Raw genomic sequence first — 24462 nt, 5'->3', positions numbered from 1 at the left:
TAAATAAATACAAGTTAGGCAAGGCTAGTTTGTCACACTGTGAATATGAGGGTTCATGATTTGCATTCTATTAGATATGCTGAATAAACTGCATCCAATGAGGAAGACAATGGGAACCTAATTTCCCACGACAGATGCAAAAGTCTCGCGAGTTAGTTATTCTGTCAACTTATGCTTGGTTAATTTTAAGTGGTTTCAAAAAATATACTATGAAAGAAACAGCAATGATTTGCAGGTCATTACTTTGACTTTATTTCATGGAAATTTAAAAATTATTATGTATTATATGCACAGTATCTAAACAGCCAATACTATAAGCAGTTCCAATTAAAAATTTCATTTTTCTAACAGTGTGATTAGTTTATGAAATGAGTTGCCACTGGCAACACTGGTGGCTGGCACCTTATGGGAGTTTATGAGTGGAATCAACGAGTTTCTGAAAAATAAAGGGTGGGTTATCTTTCATTTTCTCAGGAGTGGGTGTGCAAAAACACCCTTAGAGGACTGAATTGTCCCTTGTAATGGTTTCTTACTATCTAGATATATATATATAAATATATAATAATTTGTTTACTTTTGTTTCAAACTTAATGCTAACACCACAAGCTCAAGTATAATGATAAAAAAGTACATGCAAATTACACATGAAGTTATTTTTTAACACAAATATCTAATGTTTATTTCTAAATTTAAAGTATACTGATACTGTATCTGTGATACTGCACTAAGTCTATTACATAGGTTACAATTATGGGCAAGAAGTTTGAGCATTTTTTCTTTTTATTCTTGAATTCCATTTATGGAAAAGGAGAAAAAATACATTAATTAAAAATATATAAAAAATTATAAAACATACCTTTTGAATGTGCTATGGCAGTTTCATATATCTGAGAGGCTCGTTCCTTAGTTTCCTAGAGAAAAGGATGGAAAACATTTTCAACAATTTAAAGCTCCAACATTCATTTCAACATACATTTCCACACACTAATATATATAATATCTCAATATAAATTGTTGACACACACTAATAAAAAACAAACAAGTAAAACAGAAGGTTAAAGTTTTAACAATGTATTTCAGCATCAGAAAGTATCTATCACGTAAACGTGTACTACTCTGAACTTAGCTAAAACACTAAATATGTTTTTACTTATTATAACAACCCACAAAATGAGAAAGTTTTCTCACATATCTACTATATTAATGCCAATCACATTAATTTATGAAACCAGACTGTCAGAAATGAAATATGAAGTATTTATTCATTTAATCTGGATAAAAGTGTGTTCACTGTTGGCTTTGCAAGTAATGCTTTGGTTATGATTGAGCACCATGGAAGCAGTCTGTTCTGCAGTGATAATGGTGGGAAATCCATTTTTATTATATATGAAAAGAAGCATATCACATTAAATTATTTATTTAACAGCTTCAATTAATGTAAGTGTTTTGTACCATAGTTATAACACTAGTTATTGAAAAAATATATTTTCTGTCTCTAATGTCACAGACATGAAAGTAAAAATGTTGCCATTCAAATTGATAGCAAGTAGCACTATACAGTTATGTAATCAAAAAAGACTTTTTAGTTTATGAACATTTTTAGACTTGGAAAAACTACTAAAAATACAGAAACTGCTAATTAAAAGGAATTTTATAATGCAAAATTTTATGTGACACTAATCATTGTAATCAATGCTCATAAGAACTATGGTGGAAGCTAGTAACTACTGTACTTCTTTTATATAATAAAATGTTTATAACCATGAAATAATTATTTTTTCCAGATTTGAGATATGAAAACAATTTGAAAACATGTTATCTTGGAAGTTCTTGTATGTTTAGCATACTATTCAGGGGTAAATGTATCATGTCCCTTTGACAATACCATAGTATATAGGAAGAGATGTTCTTGACTTGATCATATATTACAACAGCTTATACATTTAGCTATTAGAAATACTGTTTACGTTTATTCTTATATATATATATATATATATACAGGTCTTTTAAGCAGATATTAAAAAGACCCCACAAATTTTAGAATTCATCCTGTATCATGAACTTACAATCATCTAATACAAATATTCAATCATCACCAGCAAAAATGAATAAAACTTGTACTGATTTTACATTATACATAAACTGCTGTTAAACATGTTTTGGAACTTGATTCTGTTCAATAACATTTTTAATTGTGCAAATAGAAAACAGTAAAACTTAAAAACTACTTTTAAGTTCAAGCAAGCTTAATATTGTTAGGAAAAATTATTTTGATGAATAAACTCAACTGACTTCAACAGTATACAAGTACTGGCTAGCAGTCTTTCGCAATGTAGATATTCCTAATTCTAAGGAACCTGGAGCCCTTTCTTCAAGTTCATATTGAATACAGTCATCAGGATCTCCATAAAGAGGAAGCTGAAATAAAATTCCTTGTCAATACTTTAAACAAGAATTCTCGTACATTATACAGATGAAGATACAGGATGACCTAAATATATGGAACCATAGGCATTTCAATTAATTGCACACAGTGTGTTCCACATGCCATCCTTGTAATTCAAAACAAGTTTAGATTAACAGTAGGATTAACTCAACCTTCTTGTGCTTTGAAAGTGTCATAATCAGTCACGTATCTGAAATTAAGAATAGCTGCAAAACATCAATGGTTCCAGATTTTTTGGACATTGTATTGTAGTCTCAGTATTCTACATGTATTATTTCTTAAACATTTTGTAAGTAAATTCTGTTCTTTTTCTTTAAATTTTCTGGGGTCAAAAGAGATATATCAGTGAGATTCAATTATACTAGCTTTCTTTATCAAATATCAGTCCTGGTTACTCTTGACCATGTAAGGTTTGGTGCTAAACTTTCTCAGCAAAGAATGTTCAGACACACGACAGGTTTCCCTGTAAAGAAGCCCAGGATGTCACAGAAAACAAGGCACATCTATTAAACACTGTGAAATAAAACATGTAAAAAATAAACTTTCAAAATTTAGTGGAAAAAAGAATGTATAAGAGGTAAAAGACTTCTAAAAACAGTTTTAATGACTAGAAATTTAACAATTGAATAAACAAACTGACTACATTTAAGAAGAATGTTAAAATTGAGTTCAAAAACAAACTGGTCTCAGAACCATCAAAAATAAATGTTAATTTAAATATAAACTAAGCAAGGGTAAGCACTGGGATAGACAAAACTTTCTAAAGAAAATAATACAAGTCCACCATAAAATTCAAAGAACACATACATATGTCTACCACTTATCAAAGTAAAATATCATATTAAAAAATATTTGCTGAAGAAAAATGTTATAAAGGTTTAGTACTACCATGCTTCAGCAAATGTTCTTGAAAGAAATCATATTGTGAGAAGAAAAAAAAAGCTACAAATATAAAAACTATTAATAAAGATGTAACAAATAATGAAGCACACAGATACACAAACTATATATAAGTTAGAATTTAGTAATAAAAATGTACATAAAATGATGCAAAAAATGCCTGTTTTTCTTCCTGTTTTCCCAGTGTACCAAGCAAGATAAAAAAAAACATCAAATAAGAGAGAAAGCATGTGATCATGAACTAAAATGAAGTACCAGCCATCCAAATCATGAAATAAAAATAACAGTGGAAAAACAGAAGTTCCTAAAAGAAAGACATTTACAATGGAGAAGGGAATGTTAACATTTTCCTTACCTGAAAATGTACTTCCAATAGATACAGCAGCTATTCCTTGCACATCTGCCTCTGATATTTTGCACATGCCATGAGCTATTTTCCACCTATTTTAACATAAACTGTGCTAGTGTATGATGTAATTGTCATGCAACAACAGGCCTCCACTAAAAGGAGGGTGACACTTCCTCCATGCACAGTAGATCCCCATAATCATATACACTCGAAATTAACTTCATTCTTAGATGAAGGAAAAATAATTTGCACCAGTAAAGGGGAGGAAGAAGAGAGGGTATGCACAGGGGTATCTATCAGAAATACATTTTCAGGTAAGGAAAATGTTAACTTCCAAAACAATATCCTTATTCCTCAGCACACAGTAGTTAGAATTCCACACTGGTGAGTTGGAGAGGCTGGTCCAGTTGCAAGAACCTTGATGATGGAGTGATTACTCTATATGAAGAATCCTATCCATTCGAGAGATGATCTTCCATTAAGTTCAAAGCCCGTGGGACATGACAGGTGGGTAGACAAACCTGATGTAATTAGATCCATAACCAAGTGATTCACAGACTGAGGTAAGAAACAGGAACATGCCCAATGGGCAGCCAAGAGTTCCAGAATATTGATGTGGAAAGTATGTTCCATATGAGACCAAACCCCTGAGCCTATAGGTTTGTCCAGAGACATACCCAAACCTGTAAGAAGTTTGTTGGTGAAGAGATGGAGACCCAGGCATGGCAGAAACAATGGAATACCAACCATAATGTTGGTATGATCCAGCCACTAACACAGATCCTTGAGAAGAGAAGGTGGCAGCATCACATGAGGACAGATGATTGTGGGAGATATTACATTGATTGCTCAAAGACTTTTTAACAAACCTCTTATGAGTGTGGTCTTAAAAGACAAGATGTATGAAAGATGTGAGAGTCTACAAAAGAAACAAAAAATTCTTGTGCAGGAAGTATAGGAGAGGTAAGAGTTGGGGCATGTAGGTGGTGAATTGAAAAAGACTTCAAGGTGGACCAAATACTGGGTCAGAGTGAGGAATGTCTTTGAAAGTTTGACGAGCCTGTTCAAATGAGTAGCTTCTTGGAAGAGAAATGACATGGCCAAGAAACAGGCATCCTGAAAAGAGTCAAGGAGGAGCCAGTCATCTATGTAATAATGGAAACAAAGTCCAAGACTGTGAATGTAACAAGCAATAGCTCTCATTACTCAGATGAATACACAAAAAAACCAAAGTGAAAAGGGGAAACCTTGAAGGTGGAATAATACATGACCCAAGGGAACAATCTGAAGAAAACATCAGGAGGACTGGGCAATCAGAATATGTAGAAAGGTATCCGAGATATTGAACTTGGTCATCTACAGTCTGAAATCCTACCATCTTGAACTGAGGAATCACTAGACAGTGGTTGAGAGAAGAAAAACCAATAACAGGATGCTAGTCCTTGGTCTTTTAGAAGACATAAAAAAACATAAAGAAAACCTTGGATAAGGGCAAAGAACTCTCTCAATGGCTCTCTGTCAAAAAGATCTGATAATGTAGCCTTAAGATGCAAAGAATGGAAGGAAGAGGAAAAGGAGGAAGAGATGAAAAAAGCCTTGGATAAATACTGGAATGTCCAACTGCATGAATGCAAATGGGGTACAGAGGTCTGGAAACAGACACAGACATGCCACCCTCAGGGTCTGAGCCAACTGAGAGAGGTAAGAACTGATGTGGTATGCAACAGCAATTCAATGAGAGGGGGAATTGCAAGAAGAAGTAGAGGGGCAAGAATCAGGCCAAGAGAGAGAGTTGGAGGGTTCATACAGTAGAGGAGTGTGTGTGGATTGAAAGTGTTGGGAGAGATTAAAAATCAAGGAAGAAAAGGAGGACTGGTTTCAGGTAACCTTGGCCCAAGCCTCCAAGATGTTAGAAACACCACCGTGAGATGGAGGTTATGGAGTCAGAGAGAAAAGTTTCACATCCCATAAGGTCCCTACAACAGAGGAATCAAGTAAGCAGGGAACAAACCAGAACACAAGACCCTTGTTGAGGTACTGAAAAGTACCAACTGTAGATCTTCAGAAAAACTATTAGGATCAGAGTCTGTGGCTTCAGAGGGGAGAAGTAATGAAGAAGATGGGAAAATTGATCACTAGAGAGATTTATTGGAGGTAGGGGGTGAGCCATCCAAGTATGTAAAAGGGACTCCAGGGATTGGAAATCCAAGAATGGAAAAGGGGAACTACCTTAAGCCACAGCATAGGAATCCTGGAGTCATGGAGGATGAAGCATTTGAGAGGGTGAATGAAGCTGTTCTAGAAACATGTCAGCATATATACATGCCTGGAGAAGGAAGAAAAACCAAATAATGCTCAGCTATGAAGCTTGTAGGAAGGAACAGGAAGAATCCAAAGTCATAGGTGAAAAAAAAAGTAAAAACAAGCCTGAAAAATCAAATCCACAAAGAGATTTGGAGGAAGGACAATGTCCTCTACCCATAAAGAAGAGCCTAGTGCAAACTAGGAGGTAGAAAAAACAAATAAAAATTGTCGTACTCGTGGCAGTGTTAATAAACGAAAAATGCACTTCTGATGTAAGAACAAGGAGATAAGGCAATGAAGGCCTTAACGAACTCATGACACATTGAACAATGGTAGTTAACTTCCTTCACAGTCAATTAGCCTCCAGTGGCTAATGAAGTAGGGTCAGCATTAGCAACATTGCCAGAGCCTTGGGAGAAGATAATATTCACTGTCACTTGAGAATTCATTGTTATTAAGGGAAATCTTCAGAAGTATTTTTTTGTACATAGTAATTGAAAACTGATATAGTTTGAAATAAATGAATGAAAGTTAACACTGGAATATAGATAGTGTAAATCTCACTACAATTAACAAATTTTAAACTTCAATAAAGAAGTCCATTCATGATAGTGCTAGGGAAAAGAATGAAGTTAGTTTTGAGTGCAAGTCCCTATAGCAATCTATTGTGCAATGAGGATGTGTCAGCCTCCTCCTGGTGGAGGGTTATTATTGTATGATGATTACATCAAGAACTAGCACAGTTCACGTTAAAACATGTGTCTTACGTGGGAGATAATTCAAGGCTAGTGCATATGCAAAATCTCAAAGGCAGATGCATGAGGAATAGCTGTGTGCAGAGAGGTAAGACTATCATTTGAGAAATTAAGAGTTTGAATTGCAATTGAAAAAAAACTACAGAAGAGCTAATGTAGTAAATTTTACAAATAGACAGAAGTGAAGATTAATTAATTTAACAAAGGAAAAATGCAACTCAATTAGATAATGAATTTAAGATAATTTGTTTTTTTACAAGATTATCATGTCATTAAAAAAAGTACAGTTTATGTTGATTTCTTAAAAATCAATTGAAAGTAGTTGCACAAAAAGAAATATAAATAAAACATACACGTGGAGAAGTTGACTATGACAAATATGAAGCAAAAACATATATGTAAAAGATCAAACAGTTAATGAGGATATCTTATATAGTAAAAACTGCTTAACCCTAATATTATAGTTTTAAAAAATAGGAAAAAAAATAATAATAGGAAACTTCTACAAATTAACTCTTATGCTAAGGATGTGTCTTAAATCAACATATTACAGCAATTAATATCTGATTTACAACAGTAATACAATAAAGTACACAAATTAAAGTTTACATTCAAGGTCAAGTGGGAGATTAATCAGTGTGAAATTTTGGGCAATTAATTAATACACACAATGCAATTATGATAATCTAAATGATGAAACATACAGTAAAAAGAACCTTAAATTTAGAAGTCTACAAATTTAAATTTGAGACAATTCAGTTGAATAATTCTGATGTGATTTTTTTTAACATACATGTAAAATGATTAAAAACGCAAGTACAAAGAAGTTTACTTTTGTGCTGAAAAATTAACATATTTGAGCATGAATTAAAAAGTAAACATTAATTCAAATTTTATTAAATTTAGAAAGCACTGATAGCAAAAACTGTTTTGAAATTTCAGATATAGGTTATTCAATACTGATACATTATTTTGAAGAAGTGGGGGAGGAAGTAGCTCTTTATATAAGGAGAAAGTTGTAACCTAGTGAAATAGGGGATATCATGAAAGTTGAACCTATACGCTTTTCATTTAGTGGACATAAAAGTAGGAGATAAACAACAGGTAATTACTATAGACAAATCAGGCCAGACAGAGGAAATAAATGAGGAACCTTTAAATGAGATTAAAACTGATTCTCACAAGGAGATAAATATCATGGGATCTTTTCACTTCATGCATACTGATTGCCCAGCCAAGTCAAAGGGGAATGTTGAAGAAATGTGGGAAATTTTCAAGAACAAATAGCTTTTTATTCAAGATAGGCATGTATCATCTAATAAAAAAAAAAGAAGACTACTATAAGGAATAGATCTACAGTGGGTGGATTAACAGAGGACAACAGGGATAAAAATGAGAGTTTTAACAAAATAGGTTTAAAAAATTCAAACTAAGGCCTAGAAAATAAAATGCTTTGTTTATGTTCACCTGACCAACCCTACTTAAAAATGCCCAACCCTAAAGTTTTTGAATGCCCTCCCTCCCAAAAAAGTCTTCCAACCGACCCTAATGAAAAACACCCTTTAATTAATTTTTTAATTTTCATTAAATTAATGCACCAATCTGCTACCATATTGTGCAAGGTGAATGTCATAAGAAACCATGTTTCTGATTCCTTAGTTGATGTGGTGTGTCAACACTCTCAGCTAATTATAGCTGAGCTTCCATTCAGGCATGTCAAACATTTCATCATGGTGGCTAGAATATTGGCTGTTTCTACTAAAAAAAAAAAGACAGTGCCACTGTTTACTTAAATAGTCAGACATTTTTGAGTCATACCATCCTAAACTAGATTCGAATGATCTGGTCGAAGTTTAAATGGAAGTTGGGGTAGACTAATTAGCAGACACAATCAGCATCAAATCAGTTGTATTTCACTCTAAGCCTAAACCAAAATGCCTCATAGAAGTTGAAAGTACCAGTAAAGAAAAGGATACAGTGACAAAGTCCAATTAGCCCAAAGCCAATATCTATTACATTTTGTTATCAGCATCTAAAAAAAATTATGAATATTTCCACATCTATAGTGGAGTAACATACCTATACAAAACTGAAATACATGTATAATATAAAATGATGCAAATGTATAGATCAATGAATATATATTTTTTTTTTTTTAAGTCATAGGTTTACAACAAGTCAAGATTTTGCAATTCAAGGTTTGATGTTTCAAACCTTTTAAACTGATTTTGAATAATGTAGTGAAAATGCACTAAATTTCAATTTTCTATTTATATTTTCAGCTCTGGACTCAAAGATGGGATTACGAGAAATTGTATCTGATTGTATTAATGAAATTGTATCCAATTTTGAGACTAAAGGATTGGACTGACCACGAGATGCACTTATAGAAGGAACACACTTCATTCAAGCGAGTGATTTGTTGTTTTTGTTGTTTCGATAACTTGTCAAAATCGGCTGCCGTCTTGCTTCTTCTACTAAGATCAACCAGCCTCTGCTACACCTTGGACTTGCCTTTACTACTGCCTACTTGCCTCTCATTCATACGACCACCAAATATATATATATATATATGTATATATATTTAATTTTTTTTAAATTACTACTATTACCCCTTCGCCCATACGGCTCATTACTCCGCTGACCACTAATTGAAATGTAATCTTATGCCACGAGCAGGGTGAAGGAGGATTGTTTAATAATCGAGCACCCTTGATTAGTAATTATTTCTTAAGAGATAATTATTTTTTAAATCAAAATAACTGCCAGGAAAAACGAATTCAAGCGAGTGATAAAATAGCATTTATATAAAACAGCACAGAAGATGTGTATAGGGCCAAGATATGTTTTAGGTACTTGATTTTGTTTAAAATAATTAAAAAATGCAATTAAATATTTATATCTGACACCTATGTATTGTTTTATTCTTTTATTTAGGCAAATGAATATTGGCAAGTATTCTGATCTGATGTAGGTGATTGTTATTTATAGAGGATAGTTAATGTCACTACATCAGATAGTTTTAATATGCATACAGATGTATATATTTGCACATATTTCCTAACATGTAACAAAACCATTTTCTATACACATTTTGTACATCTGTATTAAATATTTAGAGCTTTGTAACAGGTAAAATATGAAATTCAACAGGATAACTTTTCAGTATGTATGTGGAAATGGACCTGCTTCTTATTGAATACATTTAGTGAAATCATAATTTACTGGTAGTACATGTAACATGTAATGATGTTTTAATACATTTATAATAATATCTGTATCATCTATTGTTCCAAAATTACCATTATCTTCATTATAACTAAATCTCTCTTTTGTGTGTGTGTGTGTGTTCTTTTCATGTGTTGTGTAATGCATTGTGGTATGTTACCAATCAAAATCAAGTTATAAATAAGGCTTCCCAGAGAAAAACACAGTACAACCAATTCCTACTGTTTTTAAAAAGTATGTAGGCTACAATGATTACAAGAGGAAGAAACGAAAAGCTCAACCAATGTCAACATCACAACTAGAATCTTATGGAGAGGCACTCTACAGTCTATTGCAAAAACTTATCATCAACAGTAGCCCTGCTAGGAAAATGGTGGAACAAGAAATCCAGCAGCTTGCAGAATATATGCTTTCATACAAGAATCATCTGAAAGAACTATTTGAAAAACATAACCCAAACCAAGCTTTGGATCATCCAGTGCAAACTGTCAGTGTTCACTCTACACTCGAGCACAGAACTCGGCAATACTTTTCAGTACCTACTGACAGAAAATATTCCTTCACTGACAAAGCTATGGCTTGTGCAGATATCTTGACCTCAGTATTCATTGGTGGCAAAAGTGCATGCAAATGGTTTTGGAGATAGAAAAGGTCAAACTGTTTGCTGTGGTCCACTTTAACAAGTGATTGAGGGCAGTTTGAAGCTGCTACTCAATAAATCTCATGTTCGATGACTGACAAGAAATGTGGAAGTCGTCGACATAAAGGCTATTTGGAACTGTAGGAGAAAGTTGTTTAGCAATAGCATTGATCTTGATACTGAAAAGAGTGACACTCAAGACACAGCACTGAGGGACTACAGATCTTGTGTGAAAGAACGGGAAAGGGTCGAACCCACATGGACTTGGAATCACCTATCATTCCATGTAGTGTTGTAAGCCTTCTCAAGATCAAATGAAATAGAGACAAGAGGTTTCAAGCTGAATCAGATGGTCCACTGTGGAGCATTGCTGATGGAACCCACATTGGGTGGGTGAGAGGAGATTGTTTGATTAAAGGGACCAAAAAATAGCCTTGCACCAAGCATCAGGAAAAACATTCTCCTGCCAGATCCAGTTAAAGACAACCAGAGGAAGAACAAGAGAGGCAGGAGAGAGATGGCACAGCATTTCATCATCAAGTCTTACAGATGATGAGCAAGCTTGAGTTCCACCAGTGTAAGGGGGCAATTATAGTTATAGAGCCGATTGGCCTGAAAGGAAAGAGGCAATCGCTCTTCTCAAGATTTGATGGCCAAAAAGGCGGGGGAAGAAACAGAAACGCTAGAAAGATGAGAAAAGCTATTGTCGAGTGTGTAAGTGATGCTCTGTACATCAGCAACTTTCAGGCCATTGGAAAGCAAGATAGGGCATGGGAAGCATACATCCCAATATAAGCACCACCCCAAAGGAGATTGTGTCCATTAAAGTCTCCCATGATGAAAAAGGAAGATGGCATCTGTTTGATAAGATCATCAAGGTCTAATTGATTGTAAGTCTCTCCGGGAGACAGGTAGAGTGATGGTACAACCCAAGGGTGTATCAAGTGGCATAGACAATGTGGGTATAAGCTGGTCAACCAGCAGTGCCACCCCTCCATGAACTTGTCCATCACACAACTTGTCGTTCTGGTATAAGGAAAACTGCTGAAAGGTGACAGTATCGGCAGGTTTCAGGAATTCTTCCTGTACGGAGAGACATATGGGATGATAGAAATTGATCAAGGCCTTAATGTCATCCAAATCAGAATGAAATCCTTAACAGTTCCATAGTATCAAAGTGGCCATTTATATTTAGGTGGAGAAGAACTGGGCGGAGAACCCTTATGTTTATGACCATGCTGTTTTTCTTTATTAGGAGGTCTGTTGGCCACCATGGATCCTGCCCTGGGTCGAGTGGGCAGACCTCTGTCAGGAGAAGTAGATTCCAGTGACTGAGGGCATGAATGAATAATCGTTCTGCATCTCAAAGCCAAAGAAGATGGACCTAAGCAGACAATGGAAGCCGGGGCTGAAGGAGATGGACCCAAGCAGTCAGTGGAGGCAATGGTGGGAAACGACACAGGAGTAGATGCTGACTTGTCAACTCTTTTATCCACAGAAGGCAAAAGACTCTTCAAATGGTGTAAGACAGACTTTGAAGGTGGAATGGATAGGTCCATCTGCACTCCCACTGTAGCAGAGGAGTGGAGTGGCATATGTTCGAGATGGAGTAGGGGACAATAACTTCCGAGCCTCGAGGTAAGAAACATTGTTAACAGTTTTTAAATGCTGTACCTCTTTCTCCTCCATCATTTAGGACAAGAATGATAGTAAGAGGGGTAGGAACCATCACAATTAACACAGTAATGGTCCAGTTCACACTCGTAGGCATCATGGTCTTTGCCACGACAACAAGCACAAGCCTCAGAACCACCACAAGATGCCTTTGAATGCCTGAACCACTGACACTGGAAACATTTGAGAAGGTTAGGAATATATGGCTGTACCTTACAGTTAAGATAAACTGCCTTAACAGTGAGAGGTGGACATTGCAATGTAAATGTCAAAATTAGAACATTGGTAGGCAGTATAATTCCTTGTTTATGAGTGGAGATATGTCGCACTGCAGAAACTCCTTGGCTGAAGAAACCAGCAAGGATCTCTGACTCGGGGATGTTATTGAAATCCTTCTGAACAATAACTCCTTGTGAGGAATTCAAAGTAGCATGGAGAGTAACCTCAATGGGTGTAAACCCAATAGCCTTTGAATTCAGGAGGAGATTGCTGTGTTTTGGTGTGGATGTTTCCACCAAGATGTCTCCAGAATGTAGCTTCTTAATTGATTTTGGAGAGACAGCAAACCCCTCTAGTCCCTTCTGAATAAAAAAGGGAGAAATTTGCCCAAAGGTTCGTCAGAAATGGAATGCAAGATAAAAAACATAGTAGAGGTTCAGAATGGGTTGAAGAATGCTAGCCAGTCTTCAAGACATGGTCATTTAACAATTAGATGTTTTTTTTACTATTTTATTTTTTTGTTGAGGATTTCGGGATCCACCCACCATGGGGTTCTACCAGGGGACGCACTACAATGCCAAACAAGGACACTGCAGCAACAGCAGGACTTCGTGAACACTAGAACCAAACACCAGCATCAGTTACAATGTCCACAACACCCGTTGAGAATGCCCAACACTGGTATTCAGTTGACCCTAGCCAAACAGGACCAATTGACCTTGGGGCCACCCATCTACAGGAATTCAAGGCCAAAGTGGCGTGCTACAGTGCCCCAGACACCACTCAACCACCAGGATCCTCTCCTCCGCTTCACAAGTTGCCACACACAGCAAACATGTGGGTGGATGTTCAAATCCCATGATGGGTAAAACTTTAGAGTCTGAAAAAAGATACCTAGTGGAATAAAGCTTAAGTTCAAATAACTGTCAGACAGCCAATATGGATTTTACAATAGGATAATCCTACCTAAATAGCCTATCAACTACATTCATAGATATGTATATATATGTATATATATATATATATATAGAGAGAGAGAGAGAGAGAGAAGAATGTTTGAAAGTTTATTTTAACTCATAAAAAACATGTCAGAAAACCTGAATTATTACAACCCTTTAGATATGTTTTGCTCATGCTGAGCAGTAAGGTTAGATAGTCAGTAAAAATGTCATTTTTTTAACTGACTAGTTAAAACTGATGAAGGCCATGAACCCAAAACAGGGCTAAATAGTTTTAATAAACATAGTTTTTGATCTAATAAGTGATTTTTATTAGGTTCAATAACCTTTAGAATACTTTTCGACATTCTGAGGTAATTTCTGCAGTCTAAGAAGACCATGGTTTTGTTGTAAATGTTACTAAAGAGGCCTAATCTAGAATACTTATGCAGTTTTTCTCTAATTGTATTAGAACAAGGAGTTGTTGGAAAGTGTTCACTGGAGGGTTACTAGGATATGACTCCAGGAATAAATGGGTTGTCTCATATGATGAGTGGTTGAGTTCTCCTGTTTCGTCTTGAAAACAGAAGGGTTAAGACTAATATAATTAGAGTATTCATAATTATTAAAGGAATTGATTGTATCAGTTTTTTTTTTGTAGTCAGAGGGCAGTAAAACAAGATGTTAAGAAATTAAGACTTGGAAAGGTCAGATACATGTCCGGTGGAGGCACTTTTATTTCTCCAATAGGATGGTACACTTGTGGAACAAACTGCCATCTAGAATGGTAGAGAATGAACTGTTTAGAAATTTAAGAAAGAGGTTAATGAATATTTGGGGGATCTGGGAAGAATTAAGTGATTAGTTTTCTATTTGATGAGGGAAGTTAGGAATAGGGGCATCTATGATGGGCCAAGAGAACCCTTGATTCACATCATGTGAATATATTCAGTGGATCCTCATTATAACACAATTGTTAGGGTCCATGAAATACAATCCTGTTAAAAGTGGGGTGGCGTTATTTTGGGTTACCCACAAATAGTCATTTTCCAAATCCCTTGCATTGTTATTCGGTACATGAGATGTTCTCTTATTCATTTGAGAGCTTCAGATACCTATATTATTGCCTGATTCTTATTATACATACCTTATCCTATAACTTCTTTTTATCTTATATCCCACCCATTTTAAGAACAAAAAAAAACATAAGTTATGATATGTCAAAATTCCCAAATGATTATGTTTATTAATTACACTGCTGACATGGTTAAATGCACAACATTTATGGTTTTACTCGAAACCTTCATCCTTGTAGAAATCACTTTTAGTGGTTAGTGTGCAACCTGGCAGCATCTTATAGTACAACTCCAACATCATAGTTGTCGATTTGTTTGACAGTGTATCCACCTTCCTCCAATAGCAATTTCAACTCACTTGGGTAGGAATTGGCAGATGTATTATCTCCATAGCAAATTTCTCTGGATACAAGATATTAATTAAATCGTAAAAGCCAAAGGCTTTTCTATTTAGTTCTTATATACTGGACTGCCCTCTAGGAAGCAGCATGCTTTGGTCATGTGACTATAAAGGTTCCTCAGAAGAACAAAAGTGACAAGGACAATTCTTTTAAAGTAAAAACAACAAAATCATTGAAATACACTACAAATTCTTAATTGAAAACTGTCAAAACTCACAAATTTAGCCATAGAAAATTGGGAACCAAACATTGATCTCGTTATATCCACATTCATTTAAATGGGGTTCTATTGTATATACATATATATGCATCTACATTACAGAATTAAAAACGATGTATATATGTATCTATGCATGTTACGATCTTCTTTATCATACTAAACCTACTTCAGTGGCTTTCAGAAGCTTCTTTGTTTTGCAGTGACAACATTCTTCCTTGACAACAGGTTCTTCTGCTTTTACTTTTGAAATAAAACATACAGCTGGAACAGCTGAAAATGCTGGCAAAGGATGAACTACCTTCCACAGTAAATGCTGCAAAAACATTTATATAAATACATAATAAGTAGATAAGAACCTTTAAAAATACTTTTTCATGGAAACGATACAGGAATAAGATAGAGTACTAATAATCTTAAGTCTATGTTGCAAAAATAAAAAAAAAACATATTCATATTTGTTAACAATACATATATTTTGGCCAATGCTCTCATTCACATTGTACCACTATACAACTGAGGTTCAACGATTGCTTGAAATATAAGTGTTTACCTCTATGTACAGAGAGCATATCCATCTCATCAACTCTTAAATCATGTACTTCATATCATTTCCTAGATACCTTCTGTGATGTCAATATTCACAATAAGAGTTCTTCCATTTATGAGATTACCCCTCTAAGAAGAAGTTATTTTAGATGTGTTTTATACTTATTCAGAACAACATTAGTGACATTGACCAAGGAAAGATGTCTTCCCAAAAGTGCATCATATAGACAATGTTGAGAAATATAATGATTATGAGTACCACTCTTTGGAAGGAATGCTGATATTTAAAACTTATATGTGTTATAAACTATCTCAACTTATGCCAAACTTAAGAAGCAACCAAACCAAGGCACCAAAACAACATCCACAAGGAAAACAAAGGATTTTAAAACAAGCTGCAAGGAGCTCACAGATGACCACAGCTTAAACCACTGAATACAATCAATCAAATAGTGCAATATATTTTTCATAATAAACCTACAAATGACATTATTTCTAGTAAATTTTGTGAGAAATATATATTTGATATGCAAGCAGCATTAAATACAGCCACAGATGTTGCAAAAATATGATAGGTACCTACCATCCAAGGCACTACTCAATCCCATGTGTGGGATTCAAAAGTTTCATGGGAAATCTTATTTGGCTGATGATAAGGAAGCTACAAGTCAAAAACAAAAACACTTTAGGAAGACTACTAAACAATCATGGGCAGCAGCCAAATTCCATAGGTAGATTATAAAACAATCTTATGTAGATAAAAGGAAATAAATGTGTTAGTATCATCCATATGTCTGTAGACATAACATATTCCAAATGAAAGCTACCTACAAGGAAACATTCAGTATGAAAGAAAGGACACCTCTGAACATAGGAGGACTAAGAGATGAATAGTTTGATGCACAATTAATATGATGTTTTTTTTAAGAGAATTAAATTTTAAGAAGGCTATGAAGCTATGTGGAACTAGGAAACATAACAGCATTGTGGCAAACACATACATAGTAGCAAATGAAAGAGATAGTTCAGATACAAACCAAAACATTGAATGTAATGCAAAAATGTTTAATACTATTGGAAAAATTATGTTAAGGCTACACATAAGAAATGAGCCTTTGAAAAATTGCATACAAATACTGTCAAAGAACAAATGAGTTCGAGGATTGTATAATCACTCTGATAATGTTCTGAGCCTGTGTAAAAGACACATAAGATCTTACTAAATTTAACAGATTTTTAGCTGATACATGTGGTACGTGAAAATAAAATGGTTGCTAGTATGATTCTTTGGTTAAAGACCATATTACGAAAACAAACTTGAACTTTTAAAATATAATAGAACTAACACATACAAGGCCTGGGTTAATAAATTACAATAACAATTAATAAGCAATATGTTTGATTCCTGGAAAATAAAGTTGGAAATGATAACTCAATTGTTAGAATTACAAGTTTTTGTAATTAATTTGTTGAATTTAACCTAAAATTGGTAGTTGTTGTACCTGATGATGCTAGGTTATCTAGGAGAAACATTGTAACCATAGATATTATAGCCTATATATCCAACAATAACCAAATTTTACGTTTTACATAACAGGGTAATTCCTTTAATTATTTACTTAGCTGGATTATTCTTACACATATCTGTTCTTTAATTAAATAATTAATTTTTGAAATGTTTTATTTGAGCAGTAGTCTGTATTGTTAATTTAAGTTATTTCAATTTCTAATTGAAGAATATTTTATGAGTGATCTGTTATGAAGTAGTACAATATGGATAACATAGAAGCTAGCAAGGAATTGTCAAATGTTACATTTTCCTCTAATGCATTTGAATCATTTTGCACTCAACTTCAAACAGGAAATTTTCATATACAGTACTGAAATTGGGTATCCAAATTTATTATACTGATTTCATTCAGTTAAGAATAGATTCACAGTTAAAACTTTGGCAATATGACAGCATATTAACATTTTCTCTCTGTGATCAGTATCATGTTTTCAGTGGATCGACAACAGACAAAGTGACACTTTTTTTTCTTCATGAAATTAAATAAATACATAAAATCATAAGTGTATTTCATTTAAACAACCGGGTTCTGATGTAAATACTTCACTGTGTACAGATAGTAATAAAAATATTGTATTATTTATTACAATTTTGAATATCAAAATATTTCTCCATTCCTTACTACATACATCATGGCCTAATTATCCTGAAACTAGCTTAATAATTCTAAAATTCATCAAGTGACACTATACCTGCAATCAACATTACAAATAAAGATGCACACAGCATGTTTAACTTTTTAACTTATGAATAAAAGTATTGAACAAATAATAACAACATAGCTTAATTAAGTACACTTAGTCTTGTCTAAATAGATTATATGACCACCACTCAGTCTATTGAATCATTTGAAACTAACCAGATCCAACAATTATACTGACTTTGTGCAATAATGTATAGCATGCTCTCTAATGGTAAGCAATTATGTATATAATGATAATATTTCTTACACCTTTAAAATTAAATAGAGAATGTCTATTTGGCATTCCTTTCTATATTATTTAATATGTCATACAATTTTATTTCCTTTGATACAGTTATAACAAGTTTCACATTCCATTCAAGTGTACTATATGGCTTGTACCACATAAATAATATATTGTCCAAGTCTAGTGACATGGTCACCATCTGCCAATGATGTGGACAGATCAATTTTCACTTTCAGCACAGTTATAATGAAGACAGATCAATTTCAATCATGGCACAGTCACTGTGAGAACGGGCCAATCATTTAATATCAGGATGAAATAAATATGGCAGTAAAATTATTTTTAGTCCATGCATGAAAAATTGGCAAACAGTAAGGTGAATCAAGCCAGTGTACAAGAGGAATAGCATTTATACCCTACCTCTCTTACATTTACACTGATCATCTACACTGACAGTGAATATGATTATATTTTGAATTTTTACATAACTATTATGCAAAATTACAAATGAATGAAATATTATTTTAGTCATTTCTATCAATTTCAGCTTGAATGTAAGCAGACAATTATTAGTGTATTATGTGATTTATAGTTATTTTATAAGATGAATTGAAACAGGCAGAAAAAAAAAGACATACAGTCCATATATAAATTATTCCAGTCCAAAACAGTATATTATTACATTTATCCACTCAGTTTGCATACTGAATGGAAAGTATTAGCTTTCCAGAAATCATAAGGCAATTACAAAATTATAACACAAGTAGAATATATTTTTGACACTACTTCATTCATAGAATTTGTAAATGTTAAAATATCAAATTCTCATTAATGAAAGAAAACTATCTTGTTAATTATTAACTTTCCACCTGAAAAAACACTGATCTCTATTTTTTTTAATAAACAATTGTTAAAACAAGCTGAATAAAAATTAATTATGGGAGAATTATAAGATCAATTTCAAAATGTGGGATAAGACCATATTTTAATAATTTGGATTATGCATCCGTTGTATGATTTATTGAAAAAAAAATCTAACTTTGATCACCTGAATATATAGTTTGAGACTTTTTTTTGTAGTACCTATTACAAGCTATACCTAAAAGAAGAACCTTAAAACCTATTAAATGATTTTTCATTCTACAAATGTTATATTTCTCACCACATCCAGAAAAGTAAAATATCTCATACTTCAATTAATGTTTTAATACAAGCTGAGCAGACATGAAAAATAAATTTTCAACTTTTTTGTGATGGGCATTACTATCATGATAAAACTGATCTCTATTAGTTATTGTTATAAAAGTTTTATAACTTTAAATGCCATTCATCTAATCCTAAATTTATCAATTCAAAGATGTGGGATATGAAATAAGAATTCTTATAAACTAACATATAATTTAACATAATACATGGACAACAAAGGAACATTTGGTCCTTAAAGGCAGTCCCTGCACACCTATCCTTGAAAAAAGGTAAAAACTTAACCCATTCTTTAGTTTTTCAGGAAGTTATCAATTTCCCTATAAAAACTTGCAATGTGCTAGCTTCCGCTATTGCCAATGGCAACTCATTCCATAAGCCAATTACCCTATTAGGAAAATAAAACTATCTTTTACTCCATTCAAAGTTAGTCTGTCTTTTCCAAATCTTAAGCTTGGGTTCTATTATTTTCAGAATCTAGCACAATTAAGTCAATATCCTTCTTTGATAAGGTGACCAACACTGTATGCAGTATTCCACCTGAGGCCTAACTAGCTATTTGTATAAGTGACTACAGGTATCCATTTTGATTTGTAATCAATGTCTATAAACATACATAAAATTCTATTAACTTTGGTATTAACAACAGAGCACTGCCTTGATGGCTTTATTGACTTGCCCACCACTATGCCAAAATATTTTACTTCAGCCATGCTACTGAGTGGGTTCCCGTTTGTAATATCATTTAACAAGTGATCCAATTTATGATAACCTAAAGGATTTATAGGAAACAGCCAAACAACAATGTTGAAAATAACAGCAAGGATGGTTTTTTAAGCATGTGAAAGGTAAATAACATGATAAAATAAGGATTGGACTATTAAAGGATGCAAACTACAAAGTTTTTGTTGAAGACTATGAGATGGTTGAACTTCTAAATGATATATTTTATTTTCCAAAAGAGAGGTTGTTGGCTATATTCCTGACCTAGAGGATTCTTTAAGAAATAATGGGAATGACTTGATACTGTGTAGATATTAATCCATTGATGGTAAAACAGGACCAGACTATCTTTTTTCTCTCCAGAGTTTTAAATGGCATTAAAGATCAAATAGTAAAAGCCTGTCCTTTTCATTTTTGGTAAGCCAAAGAGAGTAAGCAAGTGCCTGAGGGCTGAAGAACTGCTGATGTTACTCCTATTTTTAAAGAGGTGAAAAGATATGCCCTAGAAATTATAGGAAAAAATCCTAGTCTGATAAAAGAAGCTTTGCAAAATCATTTAGTGAAATGTATGAGAAGTGAAAGTAACAGATTTATGAAAAGAAAATCTGCCTTTACAAGTCTGTTAAATTTTTTAAGAATTTTACCTGTTATAACAAAATTTAAAGACAAGTCCTGTAGCTTCTTCAGGCTATCCCATACACTAAACTTAAAAACAAAACAAAAAAACTTAAAGCCAGCTCTTATCATTTGAATATTTAGTAAACATTCCCTTAAATGTACTGCATCCACCACATCTGAAAGCAGTCCATTTTAAGTCAACCAACCTATTAGAAAATAAAATTCTCTATGTTGAAGATGATTCTTACCCTACCAAAATTTATATTTATGCTCCCTTGTCCTGCTATTCACACCATTAAGTACAAAAAAGAAAAGAAAAAGGGGATGTGTCAAAATTATCAATTCCTTTAACAATATTAAACATCTCAATCAGATTTCTTTTATATCTCCTTTTTTCTAGAAAATTTCAGAGATTTTAACCTGTCTTCATATTATTATATTTTCATCCCAGGTATTATCCTAGTAGCCCACCTATAAATCCTTTCCAACAACTCAATATCCTTCTTTAGGCAAGGAGCCTAAGACTGAAATGTCGGTACAAAGGTTGTTCAACTTGTGGCATGATGGTGGGTAAAACAAAATACATGGCTTTGCTAACTATTGAATGAATATTGGCTAAATTATTATCAATGCTATAAATGAAGCTACCAGTTTGGCTGCCAATTTTGAATTCATTCCTTGAAGTCGCATGCTCAATCCTTTTTCCACACCTAAGGTGTTCTTGATTAGATATCGTGACTTTTTTTATTACACACCAACAAACCAAAGCACGTAAGAAAGTAACACTTGACAATAACTAACATTAGCTTTAGGATCACAACCCTATTATTAAGAACAGACCTATACTTTACAGAACCAACCAGATTCTTTAAAACATATGGTGGTAATTTTTCCTCTCTAAAACAGTGTTAACTTTCTTTATAGTAATGCCATAGAATATAAATTAACTGTTTCTTGTCATCATCTGTATGCACTCGGTACAGCCGTATCAAGCATCATTATTTATGTTAATTGTTTAAGCTAATATCACGTGACACTAAATACTATTTAATTAAGAGAATTGCACAAAATTTAGCAAACTTGTGCTTAAAAGTTGGCAATGGATAATGAATAATAACCATCCATCCATGCGATTCTTTTGAAAACTTGAACTAGAAACTGCTAATCTAGATTGCTTGGTCTAACCAATACTTAAAAAGAACCAAAAATAAAAAAAAGGAAAAACGTATACTTTTGTTGCTCCAAAATCAGCTGTCTGTAATCTGAGTGTGAAAAACTAAAAATAGTCCACCTTTACTCTTAAGTGAAGCTGTAGTAAAAACTTCAGCCCAATAACTCAAGTAGCTTTTTATGTAGGTGTGTAAAATTTTTTGTCAAAATTGAGCAGTTTTTGTTGAATAACTTTGCATATGTGGCTTATATTTAGACCAAATTTGACACATAATTGTAGGTCGTAAAGATCTATCATTGTGCCAAACTTGAAAAAAAAATCCATGAAAGTTATGCATGTTTTTCTATCAAATAAAATTCTGGTACTTTTGGTGTGAAGAAAAAAAAAGAACTTAATCAAAATTGAAGATTTTATATCTCGTGTGTTTCTTAATGGATTGCCTTAAAATTTGGTATGTGAAGTAAGGGTTCGGTAGAGCACATCCACTAAGAAAATACAATAGTTTGGATTACCACAGTCCTAGCTACAGGAATTGGAATATTGTTAAACTATCACTCCTGTTAATAACACACAGTGTGTCCTGCAGGTTGTTTTGGCCACACAACACACTACCATGCATCTTGACATCAGGAAATATTTATAGGTTTTGTTTGAATTTCACACAAAGCTACACAAGGGCTATCTGTCCTTAATTTAGCAGCAACAGACAGGAGAGAAGGCAGCTAGTCAATATCACCCACCACCAACTCTTTGGCTACTCTTTTTACCAACATTATAATGCTCCCATGGCTGAGCATGTTTGGTGACAAGGATTTGAACTCACGATTCTCAGATAGCAAGTCAAGCACCCTAACCACCAGGCCATATTTATAGGCATCTTGACTAGATGCACTTCCACAGGGTCCCTGAAAGTGTTCTGTTTGAAGAGTAAATGAAACTAAAATTATTTCTTGCTTTTGAAATTCATATGTCATGCTGTGTTATAGCCTACAGAGTGCATAATTCTTCCTGTGATTTATGACATGTACACTTTTTACTGATGTCAATACAATACAAATTACGATGATAAGTGTCCCTTATACAATGTCATTTTAGTGTCTACTGATTGACTGACTGACAGACAACACATAACTCTATAGTGGTGAGAGTGGTTAAAACAAGTGACTTTTCCAAATGAATTGGCCACCTTTTGAAAAATTACATTTAAATGTGAAAACAAGTAATATCTATACACCATGCTAGTGCAGCCATATTTGGAACACCAGTATGGTTTTTGGTTTGGTCTACTTATTTAAGAAAAGATACTGACTTAGAAAGGGTTAAGAGAAGAGATATTGTTATTCATTCTTTTTAGTAACAGAGTAATAATACGAGTTCAAATACAAGTAAAATAATTTTGGGATAATAAAAATTTATCTTTCACTTTGACTTTTAGGGGTAGATTAACATTTTTTCTTGAGAAAAAAAAAAAGGGGGAAATAGATAATCTTATTGAAATTTGGAAGATTATTGGAGGGCCAATAGGATAAAGGCCTCTGATTTCTTTGGATTATATAATACATTAAGAAAATATTACGACTAAAGTCTAAAGTAAAGGACTTGAATTCAATATTTGCAAACAGGCTTCAATTAAGATTATATTATTATTTTTCTAAGATTAGCAATAACATGGTGACTGATTTATGGTTATAGTAACTTATAGTTATACCCATTATCAGCTATCTAGATCTTAGAAGCTTGTAATATTAAAATAGCTTTAACTTCGAAACGTATAACAACTTGAAAAAACATGTTATAACTTATAGTTATTATTACTGATACTAGTACTACTACAACTAATCTATAGTATTAGTACCATAACTGGCGTTAGCGTTATGAGAATTGGGATACAAGATTTAATGAGTTCCCGGCATTTAATTTAAATGAGTTTAAAAAGAGTAATCGATAATTCCTGAAAAGTAAAGTAAGTTGAACTTTTTATTGTTTTCAAGGGTGGAAGTGCAAGGGCCGCATAGAATAATCAAATGTATCCACGATATCCGTACGTTATATAAAGTATAACTTAAACTACCTTACCCGGAAAGATGCCATATTGAATGCAATTTTCACTAGATGTCACTAAAGAAAATATAACAGGAGCCACTAAAAAGGACAAAAATTTTAAATTCTTAAATATTACCGTTAAGAAAAACAAATAAAAACAACTAAAAATAATGTCTGAGAAGAAAGACATATCTTAAAAAAATGCGAGATAGTACCAGAAGATAATGTACTGTAATTAAACTTGCAAAACTATTTAACTGTAAATCAATATACAATTTTTATAGTTTTAAGGTACCATCCTGCCAAGAAAGAATTATTTGATTTTTCGAGATGGGTGTTCCCATACACCACCACCAAGAAAAAGAAAAGTTAACTCCTTTTCTTTTCTTAAAAATAAACGATTCTCCTTCGAAACTCTTGCAATGTGTCGCTACACCACAGCCGACGACAACTCATTCCATAAGCTAATTATTCTGTTGAAAAAATTAAAACTCTCCTGTTGCTTACGC

At 33.4% G+C, this 24462-nt stretch overlaps 1 protein-coding gene across 4 annotated transcripts in view; it reads right to left on the bottom strand.

The window, feature by feature from the left end:
• Positions 1–24072, bottom strand: part of LOC106473896 (MICOS complex subunit MIC27-like) — a 47524-nt gene extending 23452 nt beyond the window's left edge. For 3 of the 4 annotated variants that reach the window (XM_022402747.1, XM_022402845.1, XM_013934616.2), the window contains exons 1-4: positions 23987–24072; positions 15317–15463; positions 2293–2418; positions 857–911 (exon numbers count right to left, since the gene is read on the bottom strand). In XM_022402747.1, coding sequence (XP_022258455.1) covers positions 857–911; positions 2293–2418; positions 15317–15463; positions 23987–24001 — 343 coding nt within the window. In that variant the 5' untranslated portion in view covers positions 24002–24072. The remainder of the gene's footprint in view (positions 1–856; positions 912–2292; positions 2419–15316; positions 15464–23986) is intronic. The other variant, XM_013934685.2, reaches the window with a different exon arrangement.
• Between the last annotated feature and the right edge of the window lie 390 nt (positions 24073–24462).

Source organism: Limulus polyphemus, unplaced genomic scaffold (assembly GCF_000517525.1).
Source record: "Limulus polyphemus unplaced genomic scaffold, Limulus_polyphemus-2.1.2 Scaffold5, whole genome shotgun sequence".
Lineage (NCBI taxonomy): Eukaryota > Metazoa > Arthropoda > Merostomata > Xiphosura > Limulidae > Limulus > Limulus polyphemus.
This window is presented reverse-complemented; position numbering and strand designations above follow the sequence as displayed.